Source organism: Hippoglossus hippoglossus, chromosome 3 (genome assembly GCF_009819705.1).
Source record: "Hippoglossus hippoglossus isolate fHipHip1 chromosome 3, fHipHip1.pri, whole genome shotgun sequence".
NCBI classification, from domain to species: domain Eukaryota; kingdom Metazoa; phylum Chordata; class Actinopteri; order Pleuronectiformes; family Pleuronectidae; genus Hippoglossus; species Hippoglossus hippoglossus.
In genome coordinates, this window is record NC_047153.1 from 1381329 (window position 1) to 1406830 (window position 25502).

The 25502-nt window shown below is 46.2% G+C and overlaps 1 protein-coding gene across 5 annotated transcripts in view; it reads left to right on the forward strand.

The window, feature by feature from the left end:
* LOC117779401 (serine/threonine-protein kinase BRSK2-like) overlaps positions 1 to 25502 on the forward strand; it is an 80598-nt gene that overhangs the window by 39506 nt on the left and 15590 nt on the right. For all 5 annotated transcript variants that reach the window (XM_034615576.1, XM_034615583.1, XM_034615602.1 and 2 more), the window contains exons 2-12: positions 4362 to 4456; positions 11940 to 12025; positions 13252 to 13392; positions 14384 to 14500; positions 18037 to 18070; positions 18902 to 18970; positions 20443 to 20589; positions 21074 to 21105; positions 21755 to 21919; positions 22154 to 22251; positions 22665 to 22818. In XM_034615576.1, the coding sequence (XP_034471467.1) occupies positions 4362 to 4456; positions 11940 to 12025; positions 13252 to 13392; positions 14384 to 14500; positions 18037 to 18070; positions 18902 to 18970; positions 20443 to 20589; positions 21074 to 21105; positions 21755 to 21919; positions 22154 to 22251; positions 22665 to 22818 (1138 nt within the window). The remainder of the gene's footprint in view (positions 1 to 4361; positions 4457 to 11939; positions 12026 to 13251; positions 13393 to 14383; positions 14501 to 18036; positions 18071 to 18901; positions 18971 to 20442; positions 20590 to 21073; positions 21106 to 21754; positions 21920 to 22153; positions 22252 to 22664; positions 22819 to 25502) is intronic.

The following is a 25502-nucleotide window of genomic DNA, read 5'->3' on the forward strand; positions in this document are numbered from 1 at the left end:
TGTCTTTGTTCCATAGTTTCCTTCGATCTGGTTAGTTTTGGTTTCACATTGTGATTAGGGAGCACATTAGATTTAGATCGTGTATTTGTGCGTCCCCACAATCGTCCAGAGGACTCGATCGGACCTGAAACCGGGTCGATCGTCCTCTGGTGTGGAGGAGACGTTATAGATGTGAATCCTGGACTGACTGTGTAAAGGGGAGAAATCTGACGTGACGCTGACAGCTCTGTTTGTCACGCTTTGAGGGGTGTGACATCTGAAGGTCACCCAAACAACAGCTGACCCGTCAACACTGATCACCATCGACGGCTCGTGTTCTGTAGATCTGCAGGATCCCTGTTTTTCGTGCGACGAGCGCCCGACTCTGCTGCTCTGGGACAAAAATCATCCGTCCAGTGTTTTCAGGATTTCTGACACATCATCTTCTCTTCTCCAGACACTTGTCACTTCACAGGAGAAAGTTTCAGTTTGTGTCCGGCTCCTCTCTCCCTCAGCCTCCGTGGGAAGTAAACAGCGCTAACGTGTCATTGTTGGAGAGAAAAGTAAAGTAGCAGCTGTCTCATTTCAAACGTTCCGCTCCTGCTGGACCAGAAACGTCCTCATCCACCTGCTAACGTGAACAGGAAAAGCAGATGTGCGGCGACGCTGGAAGAAACCTCTGAGGAGCTGAGCGACCGGAGGGAGAGAAAAGTTTGACACAGTTGAATCGTTCAGCGGCCAATAGGATTTATCTTACTTTTTAAAATCTGCTTGTCTGTGGAGCTGGTTTCTTCTCACAGTAACGTCAGATGTTTTAATTAGTTATTCAATAACATAAAAACTCAGCTGTCAATCACGACGTCTCAGCCTGACTCGTGATTGGTGGAGCACGTGGATCACTGCTGCACCGACCTTTTGTATTCCAGAGGTTTTCCTTCTGCAGTGAGTTCAAAATGTGTGAAGCGTTAATTAAAGCTTCCTCTCAGCTGTTGATTCTTTTCCCTCCACTCTGCTTATTTAGCCATGAATGCTATCTTATTAGTGCCTTCCAGCTGGCTATGCTAATTCACGCTAACTCCTCCGGTCACTTCTTCTTCAACGTAATTATCAGCTGGTTTGTCGCTTCCAATCAGTCGAGACTACGACGGAACAAAAGCTCCGGTTATCGTCCAGAGGAATTAAAAATAAAGCACGAAGAGGAAGGAAATATTGGACAATGATTTTATGTCTTTACTTTTTTAAATGCAATGTAATGATACAAATAAAATAAAGCAATAAAACAGAGAAAAGTTGGAAGCTATTTAATAAAAATGTATGTTTAATAGAGTTATAAAGAAGATAATGAGGCAGCCAATAAATCCGATCTGAGGGAAATCAGTGAAAATGTTTTAACTTGTTCTCTCGTAATTTTGAAGAAAGTGAAACAAGAATCATCTCTTTCCTGACCTGCAAGTCGGGGGGGAGGGTATGACCTGAAAGGAATATCTGTGTATTTTTCTCTTTTTGGAAGGTGACGGTTTTATATCGAGGTTTTACTTTAGGAGGAGAAGCTTGTTCTCATCAAAACTTTCCATCTCTTACTCGTAAACTGCAGCTTCTATTAACTGCATCAGGCTCAAGTTTCTGTTTTACTTCTTGCTGTTGATTTATCACAGCGATGCACGAAGTCTTGTTGTAATCTCACTTTCAAACAAACAATTTAAGAAACGGAGCTTCCTTTGTGGAGGTGAGAGTAAAATAAAAGATGTGTGAGGATACGTTCCTGCACCGACCACCAACAGGGTCCCTCACCTCCTCTTCCTGTTGCCATAGTGACCAGGATATAAGCTATAGATATTAATATTCTACTAAATGATCCCAGTTGATAAATTAATCAATTTAAAAATGAGTGAGCAAACTAAAATCATCTTTATTGCAAGGCAGCAATAAAATACAGTTATTTCGTCTTAATCTTGTCATTTTATTTTCGCCATAATTGAAGAAATTACCTTTTGCATATTTACATAAATTATATATAAACTCATGCAGCAGTTTTTCGAGTCATTTCAGAACGAAGCAAACGCAGCTGCTCAGTTTAATGTGTCAGGTCAGTTTCATTCATCTTCCATTTAACCTCTTTCTCTGCCGGTTATTGTTCTGTTATTATCTCCACGTCTATAAAACACAATGCACGAGGAACTAAGGTGATGAAGGGGCTCGTGTAAAAGCTCCGTGAACTCGTCCTGTAGAAACGAGGATGTTTCTCTGTGTGAAAATGGCCGATTATTACTGTGGGAACATAATGATTCTAATAACTGAGACGCACAATGAAAACTGTCAGTGGAGAAATAATGAGAGAAGCTGCACTGAGCATTACCGAAGCTGTGATGTGGTTTCAGTGGAGAAACTCTTCTAACCCCCAGTGGATCCATGAAGCTGGAACTTCAGTCTGTGATACGGGAGACTTTCCTGCTCGGAGACGTGGAAACACACGACTGAGCCCTGATCTCTTCTTATCTCTGTTCTCGTGCCTCAGTAGCCAGAGGCGGTACTCTTTTATATTTCCAGGTTCCGTCCCGTGTGAACGTGATATGTAAAGATCTGTACAAACCGATGGGATGAGGTCAAAGGGTCACGGTGACCTCACGTTGCTGTTTGACTTCATTACATCTGGCACAAAGTGAGTGATTAGATTTCAGAGGGTCAAAGGTCACAGGGACCCGATGTGAGTCTGGACACCTTGAGCGTGGGTGACGGCAGGTCTGTAGTTTGACTACAAACCACAGACCTGCTGTCAGTGTGCAGAGATCCTCTACATATGGTGAAATAACAAGGTGCAAACCTGGTGATTGGTTCCACTGTATAACATCATACGACTTCATAGTGAAGATATCGTTCCTTTTAGGGCTGCACGATATTAGGAAAATGTGACATGCGATAACCTTGTTGAAATCGCCATGACGATAAAGGTCAAAGGTCACTGTGGTCTCACATAATCCTCGTTTGCCTCGTGAACATGTCGTCTTCAGAACGCCTCAACAGAATCTTTTCAAATTTAACACAAACGTTCACTTAGACTCAGGGACTAACTGATTTAATTTGTGAGGTCAAAGGTCAAAGTGACTGTGACCTTACAAAATAAAATGTTTACGTAAATCTCGTCTATTCCTGGTAAAAACATTTGACTCTTTTGCTGATGAATGATTAGTTAGAGATGAGGAAAAATGATCTTTTAATTCTCTTATCTCCTGATCAGTCAGCCTCTCGCTCTGGACTCTCTCCCGTCTTCGTCCCTCCGTCCCTTCACCTCCTCTCACAACATGAGCAGGTGAAGGTGTCTCTCCTCCGCTCTGCAGTCGTCCTCCAGCTGCTCTGACATCAGTGAGACGTGGTGAATGTCGCCTGGGAGGAGGTTTCGTCTCCGACCTGAGACATGAAAGAGGCCCAGACGGCCATGTTGGCCCAAACGCCCCCGATGGGCTCGACTCTGCTTGTCACCTTTCAAACACCGAGTGTCCTGTGATAGATTCTGTGTCTGTGTGAATGCAGCGTGAGGTAATGAGGAGGTGCATATGCGCGGTGGCATTTTCCCGTCTGCAGACCTCCAGTACAAAGTGAGGTGAACGGTGTCGGAGCCTTGATAGAGACGGATGGAGTCGTCCCGGCTGTAATGAGATGAAGCTGCTGTTGACATTTCTGAGTCACTTCACAATGAAACATAAGACACCTGAGAAAATCCAGTTTTGTTTTCTGTAAAGTGAGAATCTGCAGCGAGAGATTTTGATGGTGTCAGCTGATGTTGGACTATGATCACAACAACACTGCTTGATACACAACACGTCTCCTCACATCTTCGACCATCAGGAACTCCTCCGTTCATCTGCTCCTTCATCTCCATCAGACATTCTGTATAAACACTTTAAACATGAAGTTACAAACTGGTTCTTCTCATGTAGTGAATCCTGTTGTGTTGATGTGTTCAGTTCCATCAGCATCTGTTGTCCTTGTGTCCTGGGAGAGGATCCTCACATGGGACTGAGCTTTATTCACTGATCAGAACGTTTCTCTGTAGTTTGACTCTAGTTGAGTGAAGAACAGAGGAAGTTGCTCCTTGTTAACATCTCTGAGACAAATAACATGTGATTGATTGATTGATTGATTATTTAAAGCAACGAGCTGTTTTTAGACAGTTCTTGTTTCTCATATGAAGAAGCAGCAGGAGATTTTCCGTTGAATTCCAAAAATGATGTTAAAACTCCTCAACATGTCGATGTGACCTATGATCATATTGAGAAAATCACGAGGATTAAAAGTTGCATTTCCATTGTTGCTCTTCTCATTCCTCACGTTGACGTTCATGATATTTTCACTGTGACTTGATGTGAATAAAATGTGTGTTTCAGGTCTGGTGAAGCTCGGCGTCCACTGCGTCACGTGTCAGAAAGTCGCCGTAAAGATTGTCAACAGAGAAAAGCTCAGCGAGTCTGTTCTTATGAAGGTAAGACACGTAACAACACTACACCCCCGACTTATTGTGTTTGAACCTGTGGGCGTCGGAAAGCACCGGATTGATCCGGTGCTGTTGTCTTTCAATTCAAAGCCCGTGAAATGAGATCATCTCTGAGCATCCTTCAGGCACAACGTTCTTAAAGGATTATTTGGGATATTTTATGATTTTTTATTATTGTCAACGACGTTGGCTCCAGAACAGATGTTACTCTGGGGCTATTTCCAGAGTTTGTGGCGGCAGGTGGATGGTGTGTGTGTTCCCGGTGGTGAAGGAACCGCTCACCCACATGCAGGAGAATGTGGCGCAGGTGGAATTCAAGGTGTCTGTGAGTCACATGGTGACGAGCGGCTGTTCCCGTCAGCCGTCGTCCTCCTACACCTGCAAACAGCTGGACGCAGCCAAAACCTGCAGAGATGAGTCACATGAGCAGAGTGACGGACGCCAGTGACTCATGATCATCTGTGTGTGTGTGTGTGTGTGTGTGTGTGTGTGTGTGTGTGTGTGTGTGTGTGTGTGTGTGTGGAACCAGCTGCTCCCACAGTTAACTCTGATTGGTTGTTAACACGATGAGAGTGGACAAAGGTGTTTGGTTGTCAAGGGGAGAAACATCCCATAAATGTTGTTCAATTTAATTTACACCTTTGTTTCGAGCTGTCAGCCGATTGGTTGCAGGCTCGATTCTCCCTTCGATACAACCTGGGTCTGTTTACTCCACGTTCTGCTTTCACTCCTGTTACCTGTGAAATTGGTGATTTGGGACTTTGGTTCAGGGAAGAGCTCAACATGTTGGTGCAGATCTGGATCAGGGGACAGAATCAGGAACTCAACTTATTAAACGTTGTGGGAGAACAAGTCCTGGCTCAGGCAGAGGACGGATAGTTCTGACCGTGTGTCACCTGGTGAAGCTTGACGAGAGTTCGCTGGTGGAGGTGTGAGCTGAGTGAGGATTCACTTCTCATAGTTTTGACCACATCAGTAATAACACTAATAATCTGGATGTGCGTAGCTGAGGTGAAGGCAGCTCCTCTCGTCTGGAGGGGGGGGGACGTCCCAGCAGCTTCCTCTAATCTCTCTCGCCTCGGTCTTATTTTAGAAGGGCCCTGCTGTTGTCATGGCAACAGGCAGCTATAGGGTCGGGGTGTTCTCACACGATGAAGAGGATGAAAAAGAAGAAGAAGAATTCATGACGTCAGCAAATAACACAAACACCTGAACACACATCAGTGTGACCGACCCACACTCCGACCCTGACAGCTACCTGCCTGTGTGTGTGTGTGTGTGTGTGTGTGTGTGTGTGTGTGTGTGTGTGTGTGTGTGTGTGTGGTGGGGGGGGGGGGGCTGACATTTCCAACACTACTCCAGAGATCAGCCCCTCACATGGGGGGAGGAGTCTCCACCCACATGTCAAACCTGGTGTTTGCAGCAGCGTCTCATTAGACCAGACAGAGGCGTTAGCATGAGGAGCTAACAGAGACACACGCACACACGCACACACACACACACACACACACACACACACACACACACACACACACACAGTTTACTTCATTTGAACAGAAGGAGACACACTGAGGGAGACGTGTGTGTGTTTTAATCTGACCAGATTCTTCTTCCTGCTTCATTCTAATAAATGTTATTTTCTTTATTCTTTTAATATAATGGCTCATTAAATTATGGTTCAGTGCAGTGATGGAGCCAACCACCAAGTTCTCATGTTATCATGAGATGTGTTGGTTGATTATGACGAATCAGATGATGGCGTCCACCACAGTCCAGATACTTCATGTGAGACATTAACGTGCGGGGTGAGGACATCAGGTTTGAGGAAGGAACGAGCTCCGAGTTTATTTCTGTAAATTAGTTTCATTAGAGAAAAAAATTGTGATCTCTCAATTCTTCAGGAAATATTGTGCGTGTGTGCGTCTTCCGTCCGTCTGAGGGAGCACATGACATGAAAGTACACAACCAGCGATGAGGCGTTGGAGTGTGACCGTGTGTGATGTGTTTCCACTCGGGGGGGGGGGGGGGGGAGCTCGTCAGGAGGTCGACGCTCTCACACCCGACAGGACTCGTCTCCTCAACGAGTGGCTGCTCCTGTTAATGGTGTGTGTGTGTGTGTGTGTGTGTGTGTGTGTGTGTGTGTGTGTGTGTGTGTGTGTGTTAAATATTGACTTTCCAGATGTTTTAAAGAGGAGAACTCATCTGTAAAGTATTCTAAAGTGAAGGACGTCTTAACGCTGACTTAACGAGCTCATCGCCATCAGCGGAGGAGACGCTCTCTGCTGATTGGCTGATGGAATCCACACGCCTGCTCTGTTCTTCCTTTCTCCTCGTCTCCTTCCCTTTCTCTCCTTCCTCATCCTTCCTGTTTTTCTCCTCCTCTCATCTCCTTCCTCTCTCTTTATCTCATTTTCATCCAATCTCCCTTTTCTTCCTTTCCCTCCTCTTAAACATCCTTTCTTCAACCTGTCCTCCATCCTTTCTCTTATCTGCTTTTTCCTCTCCTCCTTTCCTTTCCTGCTCATTTGTTTTTGTCTTCTTGTTCCTTTCCTTCACCTTTATTTCTTCTACTTTCTAATCTTTCCCTGCTTTTCTTACATTTCTTTTTACATTCTTCTTTCCTCTTCCTCTCCTGCCTTGTTTCCTCTCCTCTTCCTATCCTCTCTTCCTCTTCCTCTCCTCCCTCATCTCCTCTTCCTCTTCCTCTCCTCTCCTCTCCTCTCTTCCTCTTCCTCTCCTCCCGCATCTCCTCTTCCTCTCCTCTCCTCTCTTCCTCTTCCTCTCCTGCCTTGTTTCCTCTCCTCTTCCTATCCTCTCTTCCTCTTCCTCTCCTCCCGCATCTCCTCTTCCTCTCCTCTCCTCTCTTCCTCTTCCTCTCCTGCCTTGTTTCCTCTCCTCTTCCTATCCTCTCTTCCTCTTCCTCTCCTCCCTCATCTCCTCTTCCTCTCCTCTCCTCTCTTCCTCTTCCTCTCCTCCCTCATCTCCTCTTCCTCTCCTATCCTCTCTTCCTCTTACTCTCCTCCCTCATCTCCTCTTCCTCTCCTCTTCTTATCCTCTCTTCCCCTTCCTCTCCTCTTCCTATCCTCTCTTCCTCTTCCTCTCCTCCCTCCTCTCCTCTCCTCTCCTCTCCTCTACTCTCTTCCTCTCCTCCCTCATCTCCTCTCCTGCCTTGTTTCCTCTACTTGCTTCTCTTCCCCTCCTCTATTCTCTCCTGACTTCCTCTCTTCCCCTCCTACTTAGTTTCATCTCCTCTTCCTCTCCTCTCTTTCTCTCCACCCTTGTTTCCTCTCCTCCTCCTCTCTTCTTTATCTCCTCTCTTCCCCTCCTCCCTCGTTTCTTCACATCTGTTCCTCCTCTTCCTTTCCTCCCTCATTTCCTCTCCTCTCCTTCCTCTTCCTCCTCCTCCTCTCCTCTTCCTCTCCTCTCTTCCTCTCCACTTTTATTACCTCTCCTCCTCCTCTCTTCTTTCTCTCCTCTCTTCCCCTCCTCCCTCTTTTCTTCTCCTCTCCTTCCTCTTCCTCCTCCTCTTCCTCTCCTCTCTTCCTCTCCACTTTTATTACCTCTCCTCCTCCTCTCTTCTTTCTCTCCTCTCTTCCCCTCCTCCCTCGTTTCCTCTCCTCTCCTTCCTCTTCCTCCTCCTCTTCCTCTCCTCTCTTCCTCTCCACTTTTATTACCTCTCCTCCTCCTCTCTTCTTTCTCTCCTCTCTTCCCCTCCTCCCTCGTTTCCTCTCCTCTCCTTCCTCTTCCTCCTCCTCTTCCTCTCCTCTCTTCCTCTCCACTTTTATTACCTCTCCTTCTCCTCTCTTCTGTCTCTCCTCTCTTCTCCGCCTCCCTTGTTTCTTCACATCTCTTCCTCTTCTCCCTCCTCTCCCCCTCTCCTCTCCTCTTCTGGTTCATAAAGATGCTCAGTTGTTCTGTCTCTTCTCCTGATCACCTGATGCTGTCAACGTTGACCACTTGATTGATTGTGATTGGAGGAACCCGAGCTCTCGTCCTCCTTTGCCTCTCTCCCTCTCTTCAGGATCGCCCGAGCGTCATAGCAACAGATGGCGGTTTCATTAGCAGGAGGATGTTCTGATTTATCGCCGCTCGTGCCCCTCGACTCCGCATCGTGTTTCCATTAAACAGGGATTTGAGAACAGCGCGTTGTAACCAGAGTCAATCCTCGTAATTCATTAAGAGCAGCCGTCACACGGAGCCGCTGAGTGCTGCCGGGAGTCAGGAGCCCGGGGCCCCTCGGTGGGCCGGAGGAGAACTGGCATCAGCAGGTTGGGAAGTTTAAATCGGTCTCTCCCAGCTCTGTCTCCTCCTGACGCTGAAGTTTTGAGGTGAGTGAGTTCGTTCTGCGATGATTCAATAAAAAACTTTTTTATCGTCTGACTCGCAGCCAGTCGAGCTCAGACGTGGGAGGAAATATTTGGGCTTTCCTGGTTCCAGAAGCAAAAGTCACCTTCATGTTTCTCATACACGGTGTTCGGTGAGTCATAGCTGGAGCCGCGCCGCCGCTGGGATCAGCACAAAACTCTCCTCGTTGAATCATCAGCACTAAAGAGTAACGAGCGTCTGAAGAGGCTCGAGTCCCAGAGAACATCGGGCCAAAGTTTGTTTGGCAGAAAGTCTGAGAGACGACTCCTGCAGCTCGGCTGTCTGTGGGTTTCTAACACAGAGAGTCTGCTGTTGTGAGCTCTGTGAATAAAGACGGACACAATGAGGAAGACGAGGAGATTCCAGAGCTTCTGGTGATAAAGGCCGACACGTGTCTTCTTCTAGGTCCTCAGATAAACTACAGCAGTGGTCCGTAACTGACGGCCTGCAGCCAATAACATCTGTCCTGCAAGGTCACCTGATAGTTTGATTTCATTTCATCACATCGGACCGAGACAGACAAGCAGCTGCTGATCTCCGTCATGGCAGCAACATTCATAAAGTCACTTCCTTTTTGGCAAGTTGTCTTCAAAGTAAAAGCACATTGGTCATTTTGTAATGCTTTACACTGAACTGACTAACAGAGCTTTTATTTTGAAAAGTTATGAACCTGGGTCTGAAGATTGTCGGTTTGTTTAACGGACTCTGAAACAGTCGACATGTGATGTATGAAAAAATAACATCAGTTCAGTAAATCACTCAAACTTATATATAAACCACACGTGTGAAGAGTGATGAAGAAAAACATTGAGTATAAAATCTTCAGTGCAGATAAACCAGGTAGGATGGACACAAAGTTGTCTAACTTCCCTCTGCACCACATGAGTTTGAGGGACGAAGTATCAACACAGGACAAGAACACAACATTACAGATACACAACTTTACTATATAATAAAATATAATATAATATAATAATAAAACCCAACATTACAGTCACACACGTTTACAACAGGAACAGAAATGTGATATGAATGAAGAACCTGTAACCGAACTTAAGTTCTTAATGAGTAACGTGATGAAAGCTCACGTGTTAACGCCTCTTTAATGGCGGTGAACACAGCTGGAGACGTTTCTGTTCCATCGGCTCGACGGAGGATGAACCTGAGATAATTGAGGTGAGTGGGAGAAGATCGGCGTCTCAGTCGTGGCCTCGCCGACGCCGCTACAGCTCGCGTTTCTCCACCGTCTCCTCCTTTTATTACCACACATTAAAAAAAGCAAGTGGGCCATAATGGAGCTTAATGAATGTGGACGTCGCTGCTCACCCGTGGCGGTGGGGGGGGGGCAGGGAGCGTGTGTTTACCTTGTACATGTGTTTAATTAGCCTCTGCCATGTTACCCTGTGAGCGCCTGGTCACGTGAGGGTAATTAGATCTGACAGCAGGTCTGATGCTCCACACCTGCATCATACATGAGTCATACATGTGGCATGTGGGAGTCGAACCCTGCAGCTCCAGTTAAAGACTCAAAGCTGGATGGAAGGAAAGATCCACAATTAAACACTTTGCTTCTTAATTAATTTTATATTCTTCAGGGGTTCAGGATGAGACGAGTTTCAGGACGAGGTTCAGGACGAGGTTCAGGATGAGACGAGGTTCAGGACGAGGTTCAGGACGAGTTTCAGGACGAGGTTCAGGACGAGGTTCAGGATGAGACGAGGTTCAGGACGAGGTTCAGGACGAGTTTCAGGACGAGGTTCAGGACGAGACAAGGTTCAGGATGAGACGAGGTTCAGGATGAGACAAGGTTCAGGATGAGACGAGGTTCAGGACGAGGTTCAGGACGAGTTTCAGGACGAGGTTCAGGACGAGGTTCAGGATGAGACGAGGTTCAGGACGAGTTTCAGGACGAGGTTCAGGACGAGACAAGGTTCAGGATGAGACGAGGTTCAGGATGAGACAAGGTTCAGGATGAGACAAGGTTCAGGATGAGACGAGGTTCAAGATGAGACGAGGTTCAGGACGAGACGAGGTTCAGGACGAGACGAGGTTCAGGACGAGACGAGGTTCAGGACGAGACGAGTTTCAGGAGGAGGTTCAGGACGAGACGAGGTTCAGGACGAGACGAGGTTCAGGAGGAGACGAGGTTCAGGACGAGACGAGGTTCAGGATGAGACGAGGTTCAGGAGGAGGTTCAGGACGAGACGAGGTTCAGGACGAGACGAGGTTCAGGACGAGACGAGTTTCAGGAGGAGGTTCAGGATGAGACGAGGTTCAGGACGAGACGAGGTTCAGGAGGAGGTTCAGGACGAGACGAGGTTCAGGAGGAGGTTCAGGACGAGACGAGGTTCAGGACGAGACGAGGTTCAGGATGAGACGAGGTTCAGGACGAGACGAGGTTCAGAAGGAGGTTCAGGACGAGACGAGGTTCAGGAGGAAGCTGTTGTGACGCTCTGCTCTGAAACCACGAGGCCAAAGATGAAAAGAAATTCTCTTTTTATTGATTTATTCGCCCTCACTCGCCCTGACGGACCTTTTGAAGTCTGGCAGCTTTGATAGAAATGAAATGTCCTCTTCTGGTGTCGTCTGTGCGACGTCTGGCCTCTTGACCCCGTCACGTCTCCGCCCCTCAGCGAGGAGAGGATGACTCAGAGTTTGGTTTGTGGACAGACGGTCAGGACAAGAGTCATGACGGGGGGGAAGAGGAGTTGATTGACAGATGACTGATCATGTTTAATTAAAGCCCACTGATGAAAATCTGAAATCAATCAGACGAATCAACACGGGAGTAGTTTGATCACCTGTGGGGGAAATAAACAAATGTCACTGATCTGACATTTTCAACAAACTGATATTGATCATTGATAAAGTGTCTGTTGTGGTGGAAACATCTGTCTCTGTTCGGACTCTGCAGGTCAAAGATGCGCCACAAGCTGTGTTCCGTCTTCTTCGTTGGTCACATAGACCGAACAGAAATAACACGTTTAAGAGAAAACTGTATTTTGTTACTTGAGTGTTAGCTTGATGACGTCAACGTGTTTCCAGCTTTGTTGTCGACCTCTTGATTGTGTTTGTGTAACCGTTTTTCTCTCCTGTGTTTCTCCAGGTGGAACGGGAAATAGCGATTCTCAAACTCATAGAACATCCTCACGTTTTAAAGCTGCACGACGTCTACGAAAACAAGAAATACCTGTAAGTACACGTGAAAACTGACTGAACTGAAAGACCACGATTCTAAATACAAAGAGGAAAAAAACCACCGACCTCTAGGACACAAATATTCAGCAGAGTTCAAATCAAATCAAATTTGTCTCAATTTGTTGTGTTGATGCGTCTCATTGATTCTCATCTTCTGTTAATTTGTTGTTTCACTTCGATGTAAAACATTGTCAGATAGAAAACCCAGGACTGTGCAGAACACTTTAACATTCAGCGCTTTGATCTCAGGGTTTTATGTACAGCCGTGTTTTATTGTGCACATTAATCTGCTGCGTGTGGCGTCCGTGCTCCAGCGGCGTGGCTGAACACGCTGCTCAATAATTGATAAAGGCGCCGGCATCAAACAGAGCAGGAATCTGTTTTCTTAATGATGTGGACGGGGACGGATGGTCATCCCGTGTGCAAACAGTTTGAACATTTCACACTCACGACTCACAGGCCAACATGTTTCTCATTTAAATAGCTGTGACAGGTAAACGCTCGAGCGGATCCTTTAATCTGATCATAAATCAGAGCGGGGGAGGGGGGAGGGGGGGCGGAGCACAGCGAGGATCAGCGGCGTCTTCCAGATAAACCAACAGAGGAGCAGATACAACAGTTTGTAAACCACAGACACTGAGTATGTTCTCTGGGCTTCACGTCGACGTCTCTGTCGTCTCTTCAACACGTCGCAGACAAATACTGAATATTTTCATTAACGCCTCTTTAACTCTGAGAGAAATGAAACTGAGGAATTCCATCTTCTCAACCACTGTGCTTGTGCAGCTCTGAGGTTCTGGTCCAGTTGGGTGATCTTTTCAAACGTGTGGGTTTCTCCTCAGAACAGTTTTCAGCACAAACGCTGATCATCACACTGTGTTTGAGCAAGACGATTTTATTAAATGGACATTTTTATGAGACATTTAGAACAACGTGATTAAGCTCCTATCACGCGACAGACACAAAAATGAAAAAAGTAGAAGAAAACAAACATCTGAGGATGAAAAGCGAAGCCACACGTAGAAGACAAAGACGTCTCGAGAGTTTGTTGCTGCTACGGAGAACGTCCGGACCCAATTCTCCACATGACATGAAATTCATTAACTGAACATCTCCTTTTCCTTTCCCATGAAAAGCCTCTGAAACGTCTGTGTTTACTGGGATCATCAACACAACCTGTTGTTCTAACTGATGGATGTTCCCTCTCTGCTCCTGTGCAGGTATCTGGTGCTGGAACACGTGTCCGGGGGGGAACTGTTCGACTACCTGGTGAAGAAGGGTCGGTTAACGCCTAAAGAGGCCAGAAAGTTCTTCAGGCAGATCATCTCAGCCCTGGACTTCTGCCACAGTCACTCCATATGGTGCGTGTCCCTCGTTTCACCATGAAGCTCAGTAACAGTCCTCCAGAGACCAAACAGACCTGATCTCAAGAGAGAGTTTTCTGTGTGTTTGCTCCGTGCTGATGATCAGGTTTCAGTTTTCAGCCTCGTCCTTCATCAGCTGCAGCTCCGGCTCCTCTTCATCTCTGTTTTCACCTTCACTCTCTCGATCTACGGCCGCTCCACCGTGTATCTAAGAGCAACCGCACATCACAACAAAGTCTGCCGAGAGTGTTTGGCCTTGAAGGACGAGATTTATTCTCTGCTGTGTGATGTTTCCCTCTGGAGGAGTCGGAGAGATGCACACAGTCGTTCCTCTCTCTCTCTCACTCTGATACTGACCTGGAGTGGGTCAGAGTCTGGAATGAAACCAAACGTAGGTTTTCATGTCTTCAGGAGTTTCACAGTTTCACCAAATCTACAACCAAAGACAAACAAACACGAGCTCACACCTGCACCAAGGTCTTATCTCTCTATGTCAAACCACTGTTTTCCTTTATTTATCTAGACGGTGATTTGTGCTGCCACAGTTTCATGATGAGCCTAAAACATTTTGACACTTCTCTCATTAAGAGTCGTGCACGTACCCACATCGTTCTCACTTCTCTTTCACTCTTTAGTCTGTGAACCTGTCTCCCTGTTGCACGTGAGAACGACCTTCAGATACCGTCTCAGATTGACTGAACCAACCAAGAGTAAATGGTTTCTCTCCTGATTTACATCATGACCTTCATGGAAGGTTCATGGAAATCGGTCCAGTAGCTTTTGTGTGATCCTGCTCACTAACAGACAAGATGAAAACATGACCTCCTCATTGACGGAGGTGAAAACAGACCGGCAGGAGTCCCGTGGATTTGAAGCAAGACGTTAATCGAGTGAACCTGCGACGGGAGACGTTGTCGAGATGTGAAGAACAAGCAGATGACAGGTTAAGAAAGAAGTTTCTTCATCTCTCTTCTTCTTCTGTTTGCAGCCACAGAGATTTGAAGCCCGAGAACTTGTTGTTAGACGAGAAGAACAACATCAGGATAGCGGACTTCGGCATGGCGTCTCTGCAGGTCGGGGACAGTCTGCTGGAGACCAGCTGTGGGTGAGTTCAGTCTTAGAGACCAACAGTGAGTCATGATGCTTGAGCCCATCCTGGGTCCTTTACCTTCGATTGAATGGTTTCTTTAGTTGAAGCTTCACGTCAGATGGAATCCTGCTCTGATGATGTTCAACTGGTTCTAAAAGTCCTTTTTCTTTCTTCACTCAGAAACAGCAGAATTCTACTTGTTACTGGGATTTGATTCATATTGTCCTTCAGTATGTTGACATTATTTGGTTTCATCGAAGCTGAACTGTTTTTCCACAAGTTTGATTCATTATAACGACACTAGAGCTTTTCTTTATCTTGATGGTTAGAGAGAAGTTACTGAGTCAAGGAGCGAATATTGGATGACAACAACTAATAAAGTAAAAGTACCTGTAAGAGAAAATTGGATGTTGAGATATAGAGCCACATTAACATGAACTGAAAGTTATGTCCGTGTTTTACGTCCACAAAGATTTTATTTTGATGCCTCATTTCTGCTTCATTCACACCGAGCCTCCACTGTTGGTCTCCTTTTAGTTTGAAAAGTCCGGGGTTGTGTTTTAGTCTGGACGAACGAAACTGAGACTTTTGTAAACGAGGACGCAGACGCCCACGTTCTCTTCCTGATTGGTTCTCATCAGTCACATGACTCGACTACCAGCGATGAATGCAAAGTTTTGCTAACTCTTCCTGTCAGTAACTAACTCGTAACAAAATAAATCATACTTTTCACCAGTGCACGTGAACGGTGCGGTACGATGTGTTTTCACAAGGTTCTTTTTAAACGAAGCTAACAAGGAGCAGAAAAAGGTTAAAAGTTGCAGAGATGACGATAATTCTCTTCCTCCCTTTTCACAGAACCTGCAGTTATCTGAGTTATTGTTCATTTGAAAAATATAAATATATCAGAATATTGCTGAGTGCAGCTTTGAACCGACACACCCGAGCGCAGCTGTCCTGAGCTGTGAGCGTCTTTGATTGAGGCGGTTGTGTAAAGATGCTGCGTCTCTGGAAACGGGGCAAATCTTGCACTTTTAAAAGTTCCCAGTTGTTTCCTTTTTTTCTGCAGCTTTAGAAAACACAGGCTGGTCCAGAGTGCGTCCGCTCACTGCAACCGCACCGCAGGCCAACCGGCGTTTCACGGACTCGGTCATGTGGAACGAGTAAAGCCCGATTCCTCCGGCTCAGAGAGGCTTCACACAAACAACCAGAGAGAGAGAGAAAGTGGAGTTTCTGGACAAAATGCTGTGACGGCAGTTACTCATTAAAACAATCCAGACTCCGCTAACACTCGAAGTCACGTGTCAGAGAAACGCTCTGTTCACGCTCTGTGTGAGAGAGACACAGAGAGACACAGAGAGACACAGAGAGACACAGAGACAGTGAGACACAGTGAGACACAGTGAGACACAGAGAGACACAGTGAGACACAGAGAGAGACAGTGAGAGACAGTGAGACACAGAGAGACACAGAGAGACACAGTGAGACACAGAGAGACACAGAGAGACACAGTGAGACACAGAGAGACACAGAGAGACACAGTGAGACACAGAGAGACACAGAGAGACACAGAGACAGTGAGACACAGTGAGACACAATGAGACACAGAGAGACACAGAGAGACACAGTGAGACACAGAGAGACACAGAGACAGTGAGACACAGAGAGAGACAGTGAGAGACAGTGAGACACAGATAGAGACAGTGAGAGACAGTGAGACACAGAGAGACACAGTGAGACACAGTGAGACACAGAGACACAGAGACACAGAGAGACACAGAGAGAGACAGTGAGAGACAGTGAGACACAGTGAGACACAGAGACAGTGAGACACAGTGAGACACAGAGAGAGACAGTGAGAGACAGTGAGACACAGAGAGAGACAGTGAGACACAGAGAGAGACAGTGAGAGACAGTGAGACACAGAGAGACACAGAGACAGTGAGACACAGTGAGACACAGAGAGAGACAGTGAGAGACAGTGAGACACAGAGAGAGACAGTGAGACACAGAGAGACACAGAGAGACACAGAGACACAGAGAGACACAGTGAGACACAGAGACACAGTGAGACACAGAGAGACACAGTGAGACACAGAGAGACACAGAGAGACACAGTGAGACACAGATAGACACAGTGAGACACAGAGAGACACAGTGAGACACAGATAAACACAGAGAGACACAGTGAGACACAGAGAGAGACAGAGAGAGACACAGTGAGACACAGAGAGACACAGTGAGACACAGAGAGACACAGAGAGACACAGATAGAGACAGAGAGAGACAGTGAGACACAGTGAGACACAGAGAGACACAGAGAGAGACAGAGACACAGAGAGACACAGTGAGACACAGAGAGACACAGAGAGACACACAGAGACACAGAGAGACACAGTGAGACACAGAGAGACACAGAGAGACACAGAGAGACACAGATAAACACAGTGAGACACAGAGAGACACAGTGAGACACAGAGAGACACAGATAAACACAGAGAGACACAGTGAGACACAGAGAGACACAGTGAGACACAGAGAGACACAGTGAGACACAGATAAACACAGAGAGACACAGAGAGAGACAGTGAGACACAGTGAGACACAGAGAGACACAGTGAGACACAGAGAGACACAGTGAGACACAGTGAGACACAGAGAGACACAGATAAACACAGAGAGACACAGAGAGAGACAGTGAGACACAGTGAGACACAGAGAGACACAGTGAGACATTTTGGCCACTCCTCTGTCCTTCCAGGTCTTGCTTCCCCGACCGTTTGTCTTCCACATGTCAGAGACACTTTTTATGAAGAACTGTAAATGTCTCGCATGACTAACCAGTCACATGGCCGCTGCACTTCCTGTGACGTTAATGGAATTTATTAAAGACGAAGACGTGTAATGAGTTTGTTGTTAATGTGTTTTGACACGAGAGTGTGTGAACGGTTCCAATCGACTGGTCTCACAAACATTAACATAATTAAGTGTGATGGTGTCAGTGATGGAGTGTGTGTTCACTCCAGTGTTATCACCGTGCGTGTGTGTGTGTGTGTGTGTGTGTGTGTGTGTGTGTGTGTGTGTGTGTGTGTGTGTGTGCGTGTGATTATCTCATTATGGATCTACTAAGTTTGTTAACTTTGTGGCTCCAGTCGTGACATGTCACTGATTCCACTTTGACATTCGTCCTCTTTTGCTCCTTCTCTTCAAATGATTTGCTCCTCGTCGGTGACCGAGCTTCAGCTTGAGTGTTTCTCTGCTCTTCTTCTTCTCAAGGAGCACGTCGGCGGCTTGTTGTCGTCGATCACCACGCTCCTTTAGCTTTAGCCTCTTTTCACTTCTGTGGACGTTTTCACTTTTCATGGCGGAAAACTAAAGGTTCATGTGAGACGGAAGCTTCTGGATTCAATCTCTGTGTTTTCATCCTCATCTTTGTTCCTGTGGCTTTTCTTTTCTCCTCATTTTGTGTGTGTGTGTGTGTGTGTGTGTGTAGTGTTGTGAGTCTTTCCAGCATCATAACGGCCTGTTTGCCTCTTTGCCTCTTTTACAGATCTCCACACTACGCCTGCCCAGAGGTGATCAGGGTAAGTGCTCTCTCTCTCTCTCTCTCTCTCTCTCTCTCTCTCTCTCTCTCTTTCATACAGTAACAGCAGCTCTGATCAGAATCTCTTACATCACTTCTTTCATCGTGCTCCTCCTCCTCCTCCTCCTCCTCCTCCTGCTCCTCCTGCCCTGGGTTAAAATACATTCACGTGTATTTTCCTCGTGTCTCTTTTTATCCTTGTGGACGTCTTTAGTCCAAACTAAATAATGATGCTTTTCATCCATCACCTTTACTGATGTACAGCTTCAGTCAGATGTTCTCAGGATATAGAACCAACTAGAACGTCCCTCAGTCCAGCTCAGTTAAATTCAATGAAGCTGCACCAAATCACACACAAGTATCAGTCCTCTAAATATTATTTATATATTTATATCATCAAGATCTGTGAATTATTCTTTGTGAAATTAATACCAATATTTAGAAAACGTGTTATCTCACAAATACAAATACAAAACCATTTACGGTAAAAGACAGAGATCCTGGATCCGTCCCTTTGTCCAGATCCTCACCAAACGTCATTGGCTTGTCCCCTGACCCATCCCACATCCTTCCTCCGAGGTTCGAGGTATTTCATCCCGTAGTTTGTGCGTAATCCTGCTGACAGGAAGTCCCTGTGGTCCGCTCACAGATCCACACCTCCAGACGAGGCAGGTCGGAGACACCAGAAAAAGAAACGTCAAACACTTCCTACTAAAATAATTCGCACCGTGCAGACAGCATCAGAAATGGCTGATGTCATCGTGTAGGATTTTTCCATTAAGAGTTTGAGTTTAGCTTTTCTACTTTCTAAAGTCTCATGTGTGTCCACCAGGGGGAGAAGTACGACGGGAGGAAAGCAGACGCCTGGAGCTGCGGAGTCATCCTGTTTGCTCTTCTAGTGGTGAGTGAACATGAAGTGACCTTGTTCCTTAAAGTGGAGGAAACAGACGTAACATTGTGATTCCTGCTCAGGAAGCTCGGGATCGAATCACAAACTTTCTGTTTGGACAGAACTTAGTGTTTCAGACGTTTAGACTCTCACTGTGGCCGATGAATGAACTCTCTTCGTGTGAAGCAGTGCAGAGAAAGTTCGGTGAAATGTTTAACCACCAGACAGCATCATGTCAAGGTCAGCACCCAATCAAAACGAATTTTATAATTCTTGTAATTTGCCAAATGAAAAAATAAATCATCTCAAGTTGGAAACATATTATTTGCTCAACAAGCTAAATTAGTGTTAAAGATAAGAAACATATTGAGTTTGGAAAAAGGTTGTGAAGACGTGTGGCTCTGGGTCATTCCTCCTCTCACCTGAAGAAACAAACATTCACCCTTTATTATATATATATATATAAATATTATTCATGATGATATTCTAATGACAGTTTTACGTACTGTGTGGATCTGACCTGTCTGGCAGCAGCTCTATGAAGCCGCGGTGACATGTAGACGTGTTTGTGCTCATGTGACGGAGCGTGTGACACGCACATCCTGTGAAGACAAATCTCGCCACTCGTGTCATTGTGATCCCGGCCGTGGTGCCGGCGGTCGTCCGCACGTCTCTGTCATCACGTCACCGAGCGCAGGAGCAGACGGCTCCATCATCTCCGGCTCGATGACTGGAACTGTGTCTCACACGCCTCCATCCGCTGACACCTGACAGGTCGTCTACATGACAACGTCAGTGGCTTGTACGAGCCGCTTGAAGCCTGTGTCATGTTTTCAAATGTCACAGGTTTGATTTTTGCCCTGTGAGCGCGGCGGTTTCACATCTCTCCTCAACTGCCATAGATTTTAGTACAGATACACTCCGAGCCCCCCCCCCCGACCTTCTCTCTCGTTCCTCCGTCCGGCGAGAATTTCCTTCTTTTAAACATTCGGCTCCATTTGAAGGTCGTTGGCCACATGTTCAGAAATGTGGCCAACGACACCCCCCCCCCCCCCCCCCCCCCCCACTGTCCAGTTCAGCTCTGGTTGGAGAAGTTTGTGGCAGAAGGTTTGAAAACAGCTTCACTCGAGGAGGAATATCAAGTTGGTTCCTTATTGAATGAAGAGAAATGTGTTGTTTAGGTGAACAGATCTTCAGACGGCACCTCAACGTGCTCCTGTCGTTCAGCGTCTCTAATTATCACCTTCGTGTTCTGGCTTCATGCTTTTATCCACATATTCACCAGTTTTTTTAGAACAACCAAGTCAGTGCATTGAGAATCAAAGAGATCTTAATGAAACCATGTGTTTATTTCTGGTGGATGATGTTGGAAATGCAGCAGAAAACATTTCATCATGACAGAGTTTACCGGTGAAACTTGTGAAACCATTGAACCAATAGAAAAGGGTTTGGTTGACATGTCCTCTTCCCCGCCGGCCGTGCAGGGCGCTCTCCCGTTTGATGACGACAACCTGAGGAATCTTTTGGAGAAGGTGAAGCTGGGAGTTTTCCACATGCCTCACTTCATCCCTCCAGACTGTCAGAACCTTCTGCGCGGCATGATTGAAGTGGACGCCGGCAAGAGGCTCACGGTAAGTTCACACCCAAAGGTCGCCGCCGCCAGGTCTGGCTGCGGAGCAGGCGAGGGCTGAGGTCTTCCCTCAGGAGACCCCGACTCGCTTTGCATTTTCACAGTCTGCTGCTGTTGCTTCAGGGGCTGAGGATAAATTTAGCCGAGTTACTCCGTGACGCTTCCTGAAGTCACTGCGCCCGGAATAAAACTGTTTCATCTCAGGCCTGGGATTTGTTTTGGTCTCGGAATAGAAACATTACAAAAATAATAATGTGATTTCACTGATGTTGTGTCTGCAGCTATTTGAACTTGAAGTTATTTTTAGAAACATCCTGCTGCAGATCAGACGTGAAACTGGACTGATTCATTATTCATGTCTGAAAACGAACTCAGGTGAAGCTGAGGACAGTGGACGTGATAAACACCACTACATAGAAACCATCTTGTTTAACTTGTTTAACGTTTGGAGTCATTAATGTTCATTTCCTCTGATTTCTTTACAGTTGGATCAGATCCAGAAGCACACGTGGTACCTGTGAGTATATAAGTTTATATATATATGTGTCCGTTAGTCGTCAGAGTGAGAGCTCTGTCACAAATCTGAGAGCGAACATCAAACATCAGGACAGATGCTCCTAATGGACACAGATTTCTGATACATTTACTGTCTCTGGGTTAAGAGCAGAAATCTGTAAGTGACTTTAAAATTCAACCAAAACAGATTTTTGTCCTTTTCATTCAATCTGGTTTCCATCATTTCTGTCAGTGATGATATCATTTTACTCACCAAAGTAAAAACTGAGATCCGGACGCTGAGAAACACGATCAGACGGGTCCGAAACCGGTTTATCTATTAATACATTTATTTATATTCTGTTTTAAAAAATGCTCAAAGACAATCATCATCATTAAAAGACAGAGAAAGTAAATATTCAGAAATATGAAATCATTAATTATAAATTAAAAGCAGCTTTGAACCACGTGTTTTAGAATTATTCAACAGTCCAGAAAGGTTTTTGTCCGATTGGTCCAAATATTGGTTCTTCTTGACCTGTCGGACCTGAGTTATTAACATGTTATTAACGTGTTATTAACATGTTATTAACACGTTATTAACATGTTGAGCTGAGAGTCTCAAACTCTCTGCACCGGCGCGTCAGTTAGTTGCATGTGTTGTGTTGCAGAGCTGGAAAGAATGAGCCGGAGCCCGAGCAGCCCGTCCCCAGGAAGGTGGCCATCAGGACGCTGGCTGCGGCCGAGGAGATCGACCCTGACGTCCTGGAGAGCATGCACTCGCTGGGCTGCTTCAGGGACAAGGACAAACTGGCCAAAGACCTGCTGTCTGAGGAGTGAGTGAGGAGGAGGAGCAGAGGGAGGAAGGGTGGAGGGTAGAGAGGTGATAAAACCAGCAGAGGAAGCAGATTAAAGCGAGAGGGATGGAGAAGGGAGGAGCTGATGAGGGGGGCTGAGAAATCTATGAGTCGGCTCAGAGATTGTCACTTTGATGAATTCTTTCATTTAAAACGTCGGGTGATGATGGAGCATCGTCCCGCTCTCAACCAACGTCTGTCCTCTCTCCTCAGGGACAACCAGGAAAAGATGATCTACTTCCTGCTCCTGGACCGTAAGGAGCGGTACCCCAGCCAGGAGGACCAGAACCTGCCTCCGAGGAGCGAGATCGGTAGGTCGAGTCCAGCTGAACTCAGGGAAACACACTCTGCTGTTCTGGTTCTGCATTTTACACAAATCCAAACTTCACTTGCATTTTAAGACAAAAGGAAAATAAGGCAACAAATATTTGGTGGAGTTTCGTCAAAATGAATTTTAAATGTACATTTCCAGGTGTTCGGTTAGAATCACCTCAGCATTGTCCACATTATTCTTTCCTTTCATTTATCAAACGTTCAGACTGAGCCGATCTGTTGAAAGCCAACGAGCTCAGAGTGTTTGACTTCAACTCAAGTTTGTTCAGTAAAAAAACAAGATTCGTTTTCTTAAATCACTAACTTTGGGGATTTTTCTTTCCTGACCGGTTTCCCCGCCGACCCCTTGTGTGACCTTTGACCCCTGGCCTCACCCCGACACCTCGCTCAGCTGACCCACCCAGGAAGCGCGTGGACTCACCGATGCTGAGCCGTCACGGCAAACGGAGACCGGAGAGGAAGTCCATGGAGGTGCTGAGCGTCACGGAGGGGGGGTCTCCTGTACCGGTACGACGAGCCCTCGACATGGCAACGCACGGGCAGAGGTAAGAGATGGAAATCTGCACGTCTGTTCACGAGCATGGACGAAACATGCCTGACACACACACGGCTCAGTCGGAGAGTCGCTGTGTCCTGATTCAGGGGCCGCATCCTTCACCGGCTGCATTCGTACAACGATGACGTCACTGCGACGTCACTGTCCCGATTCAAAGGCTCCGACAAATGTGTGGGGGACGCCGGGCGGATCCTTCCCAGCGTATCCCATGATTCATTGCGCTTCAGTTACAAACTGTTTTTCAAAGAGGTAATGGCGGAAAAAAGTGACGTCGACGTCGGGAGAATCTATTTTGAAATGTAAATACTCAACCGAGCCGTTAACGGGACACGCGTCAACCGAAGATCGTTTTCGCCTGTAGCTTTGTTGCTAGGCGACGCCTGCAGCGGCGGGACAAGCTGGTGATGCAACAGGAAGTCGGGTTCTGCGCAGGATGCAGCCGCTGAACTGAGACACAGCTTGTGTGCGTTGTTCAAAGTGTATTTGATGATTATTGTCGTGAGTTGTGATGTATTTAACCTCAGCTCAGCTCAGTGAGGGAGGAGGAACAGCTCGGTCTGTTTGCCCTCAACACCCCCCACCCCCCCTCACGGAGCTGCAGTTAAATACCTGACGCATCATTCTCGCCTGTTGGCTCAGGATGTTCAGTGTAAACATCATATGAGACCAGTAACGTAAACTTCAGACTCTCCACACATTCTTTGCTCTGGTGGAAAATCAGCTGTTGCAATGCATGAACGGGACTTTGAGCTTTGTGCGTTGTGTGTGTAACGTGTGCATGCAGCATGCGGTCAGGACACAAAGCATCCCGGGGTGAAAGGCTGGAAACCTCACACGTGTTTGGTGCAGTAACAGCAGAGGTTTGTACAGAGACAGGCAGAGAGATGGTCAGACAGGAAGTCTGAATATCATCTGTTCCTTTGTGACACCGAACCACAAATAATGATTCTTCTCTTTTGGCCATTTTCACTGAAGTTCATGGGAAAAGATGTTTGTATGAATCATGAAAGTTTTTTTCAGTCCCTTTTAAAAGATCATTTATAAAGTGTATTTACAGAATATAAACTTCTAAAGATAAGTATTTAGGACTGGGGTTAAAGTAGAGCAGCTGAACATTATGATGTGAGGATCATGATCATCATGAAAAGTCATCGTTCAAATGAATAAAAGAACAAAGGTTTAGGTCGTGAGATAAAAGGTGACGTCACTTTAAATGAGTCGATACAAAGGGAGAAACTGTGTCGAGCCTTTGGCCTGAATCCGATCGTTTGGACGACATTAACGTCTCAGTTAATTATAAAGAAAATACAGAACATGAGCTGCTGTCAAATAATAAAGAATCATGACAGAAGATCATTTTCTTATTGTTTCTTCTGTCTGAGTTCGAAATTTATACATAAAATCAACTTTTGAATGTATCTCATACACTGTATATAAAGATGGACGACTCGTCTCCTCGTCCTCGAAGCAGCAGTGATCCTGGAGTGAGTGTCAGCTGTCAATCAGGACGTCTCAGCCCCTTTTCATATCCTCTGATAACGAATTAAAACCAAACTGATCAGAAACATGAACATCATCAAACCATCTCTGACAAACATTTATTTAACGTCTAGTTCGGTTCATGTCCCATCTGCTAACATGGAGGAGGTGAGTATGTATGACCTCTGCTGCAGCCAGGGGGCGATCCAGGCGATTTGGCTTCAGTTTTGGGAGCTGTCACGTCGTCCATCTTTACTCACAGTTTATGCGTCAGAGGCTTCGACAGAAAAGCTGCTCATTCACTTTCAATGGGCTGATGTTGTGGTTCTGTTGTGTTGTTTTGCTTGTGTTGCGTAAACCGTGAGTTTAGAGAAGCTCAGCCAATCAAACACGTCGTATCTGACATTAAACGAAGGTGAAGAGCGCTCACTCTGCAGCTGCTTCTGGAGACTGAAATGTGTCGAGAGCTTCGCTGCACATTGACTGAACAGCAGAAAATCGTTTTTGAGGGGAGTGAATCGTTTTCGCAGCAGAATGCATCCTGGGATACGTTGGGCGGTGGACGCACGGGGCCACACAGAAGTGTCCGGGGCCACGTGTGAAGGACGTCTCTGATGCCACAGTTCAGTTTGAATCCGGCTCAGACGCACGATGCCACTCAACTGCTCGGCTTTGTGAAGGAGTGACGGATCTTTTTCCTGTTTCCTTGGATCAGTTTTACTCTTTATCATTAGAAATTGTGACGTTATGTTAAAAAAAAAAGAAAACATGTTTCACGCCAACTTCCTGCACATCTTCTATCTTCAGTCTCTAGATTGTAAAACCTCTGAGGATCAAACCTTCTCTCCACCTCGACCTGTTTCTGCTCCGGCAGACGGGACCTGGTTTTGTGTTTGTCACAGTTCAGCTGCTGTTGTCTCGTCTCCGAGGGTTTTTCTCTTCGCTGATTAAACTGAACATGAGACGCGTGAACACGTTTCTCTCTGCAGCGAGCGAGCGAGCGAGCGTGTCCAACGTCCCACTGACTGGAGCATGACCCATGAACGCACTCCCCTCCTGCTTCGTGTTCCTGTGCATGTTTCAGGTTTCTTTGTGGCTCTTTGTTTCCGTGGTGATTGATTTTTTTGTTTCGTGGTGAATTTGTTACAAGCTAAGGTTTGTTTTTTGTTTTGACTGTTGCATGCTGGGTATGAG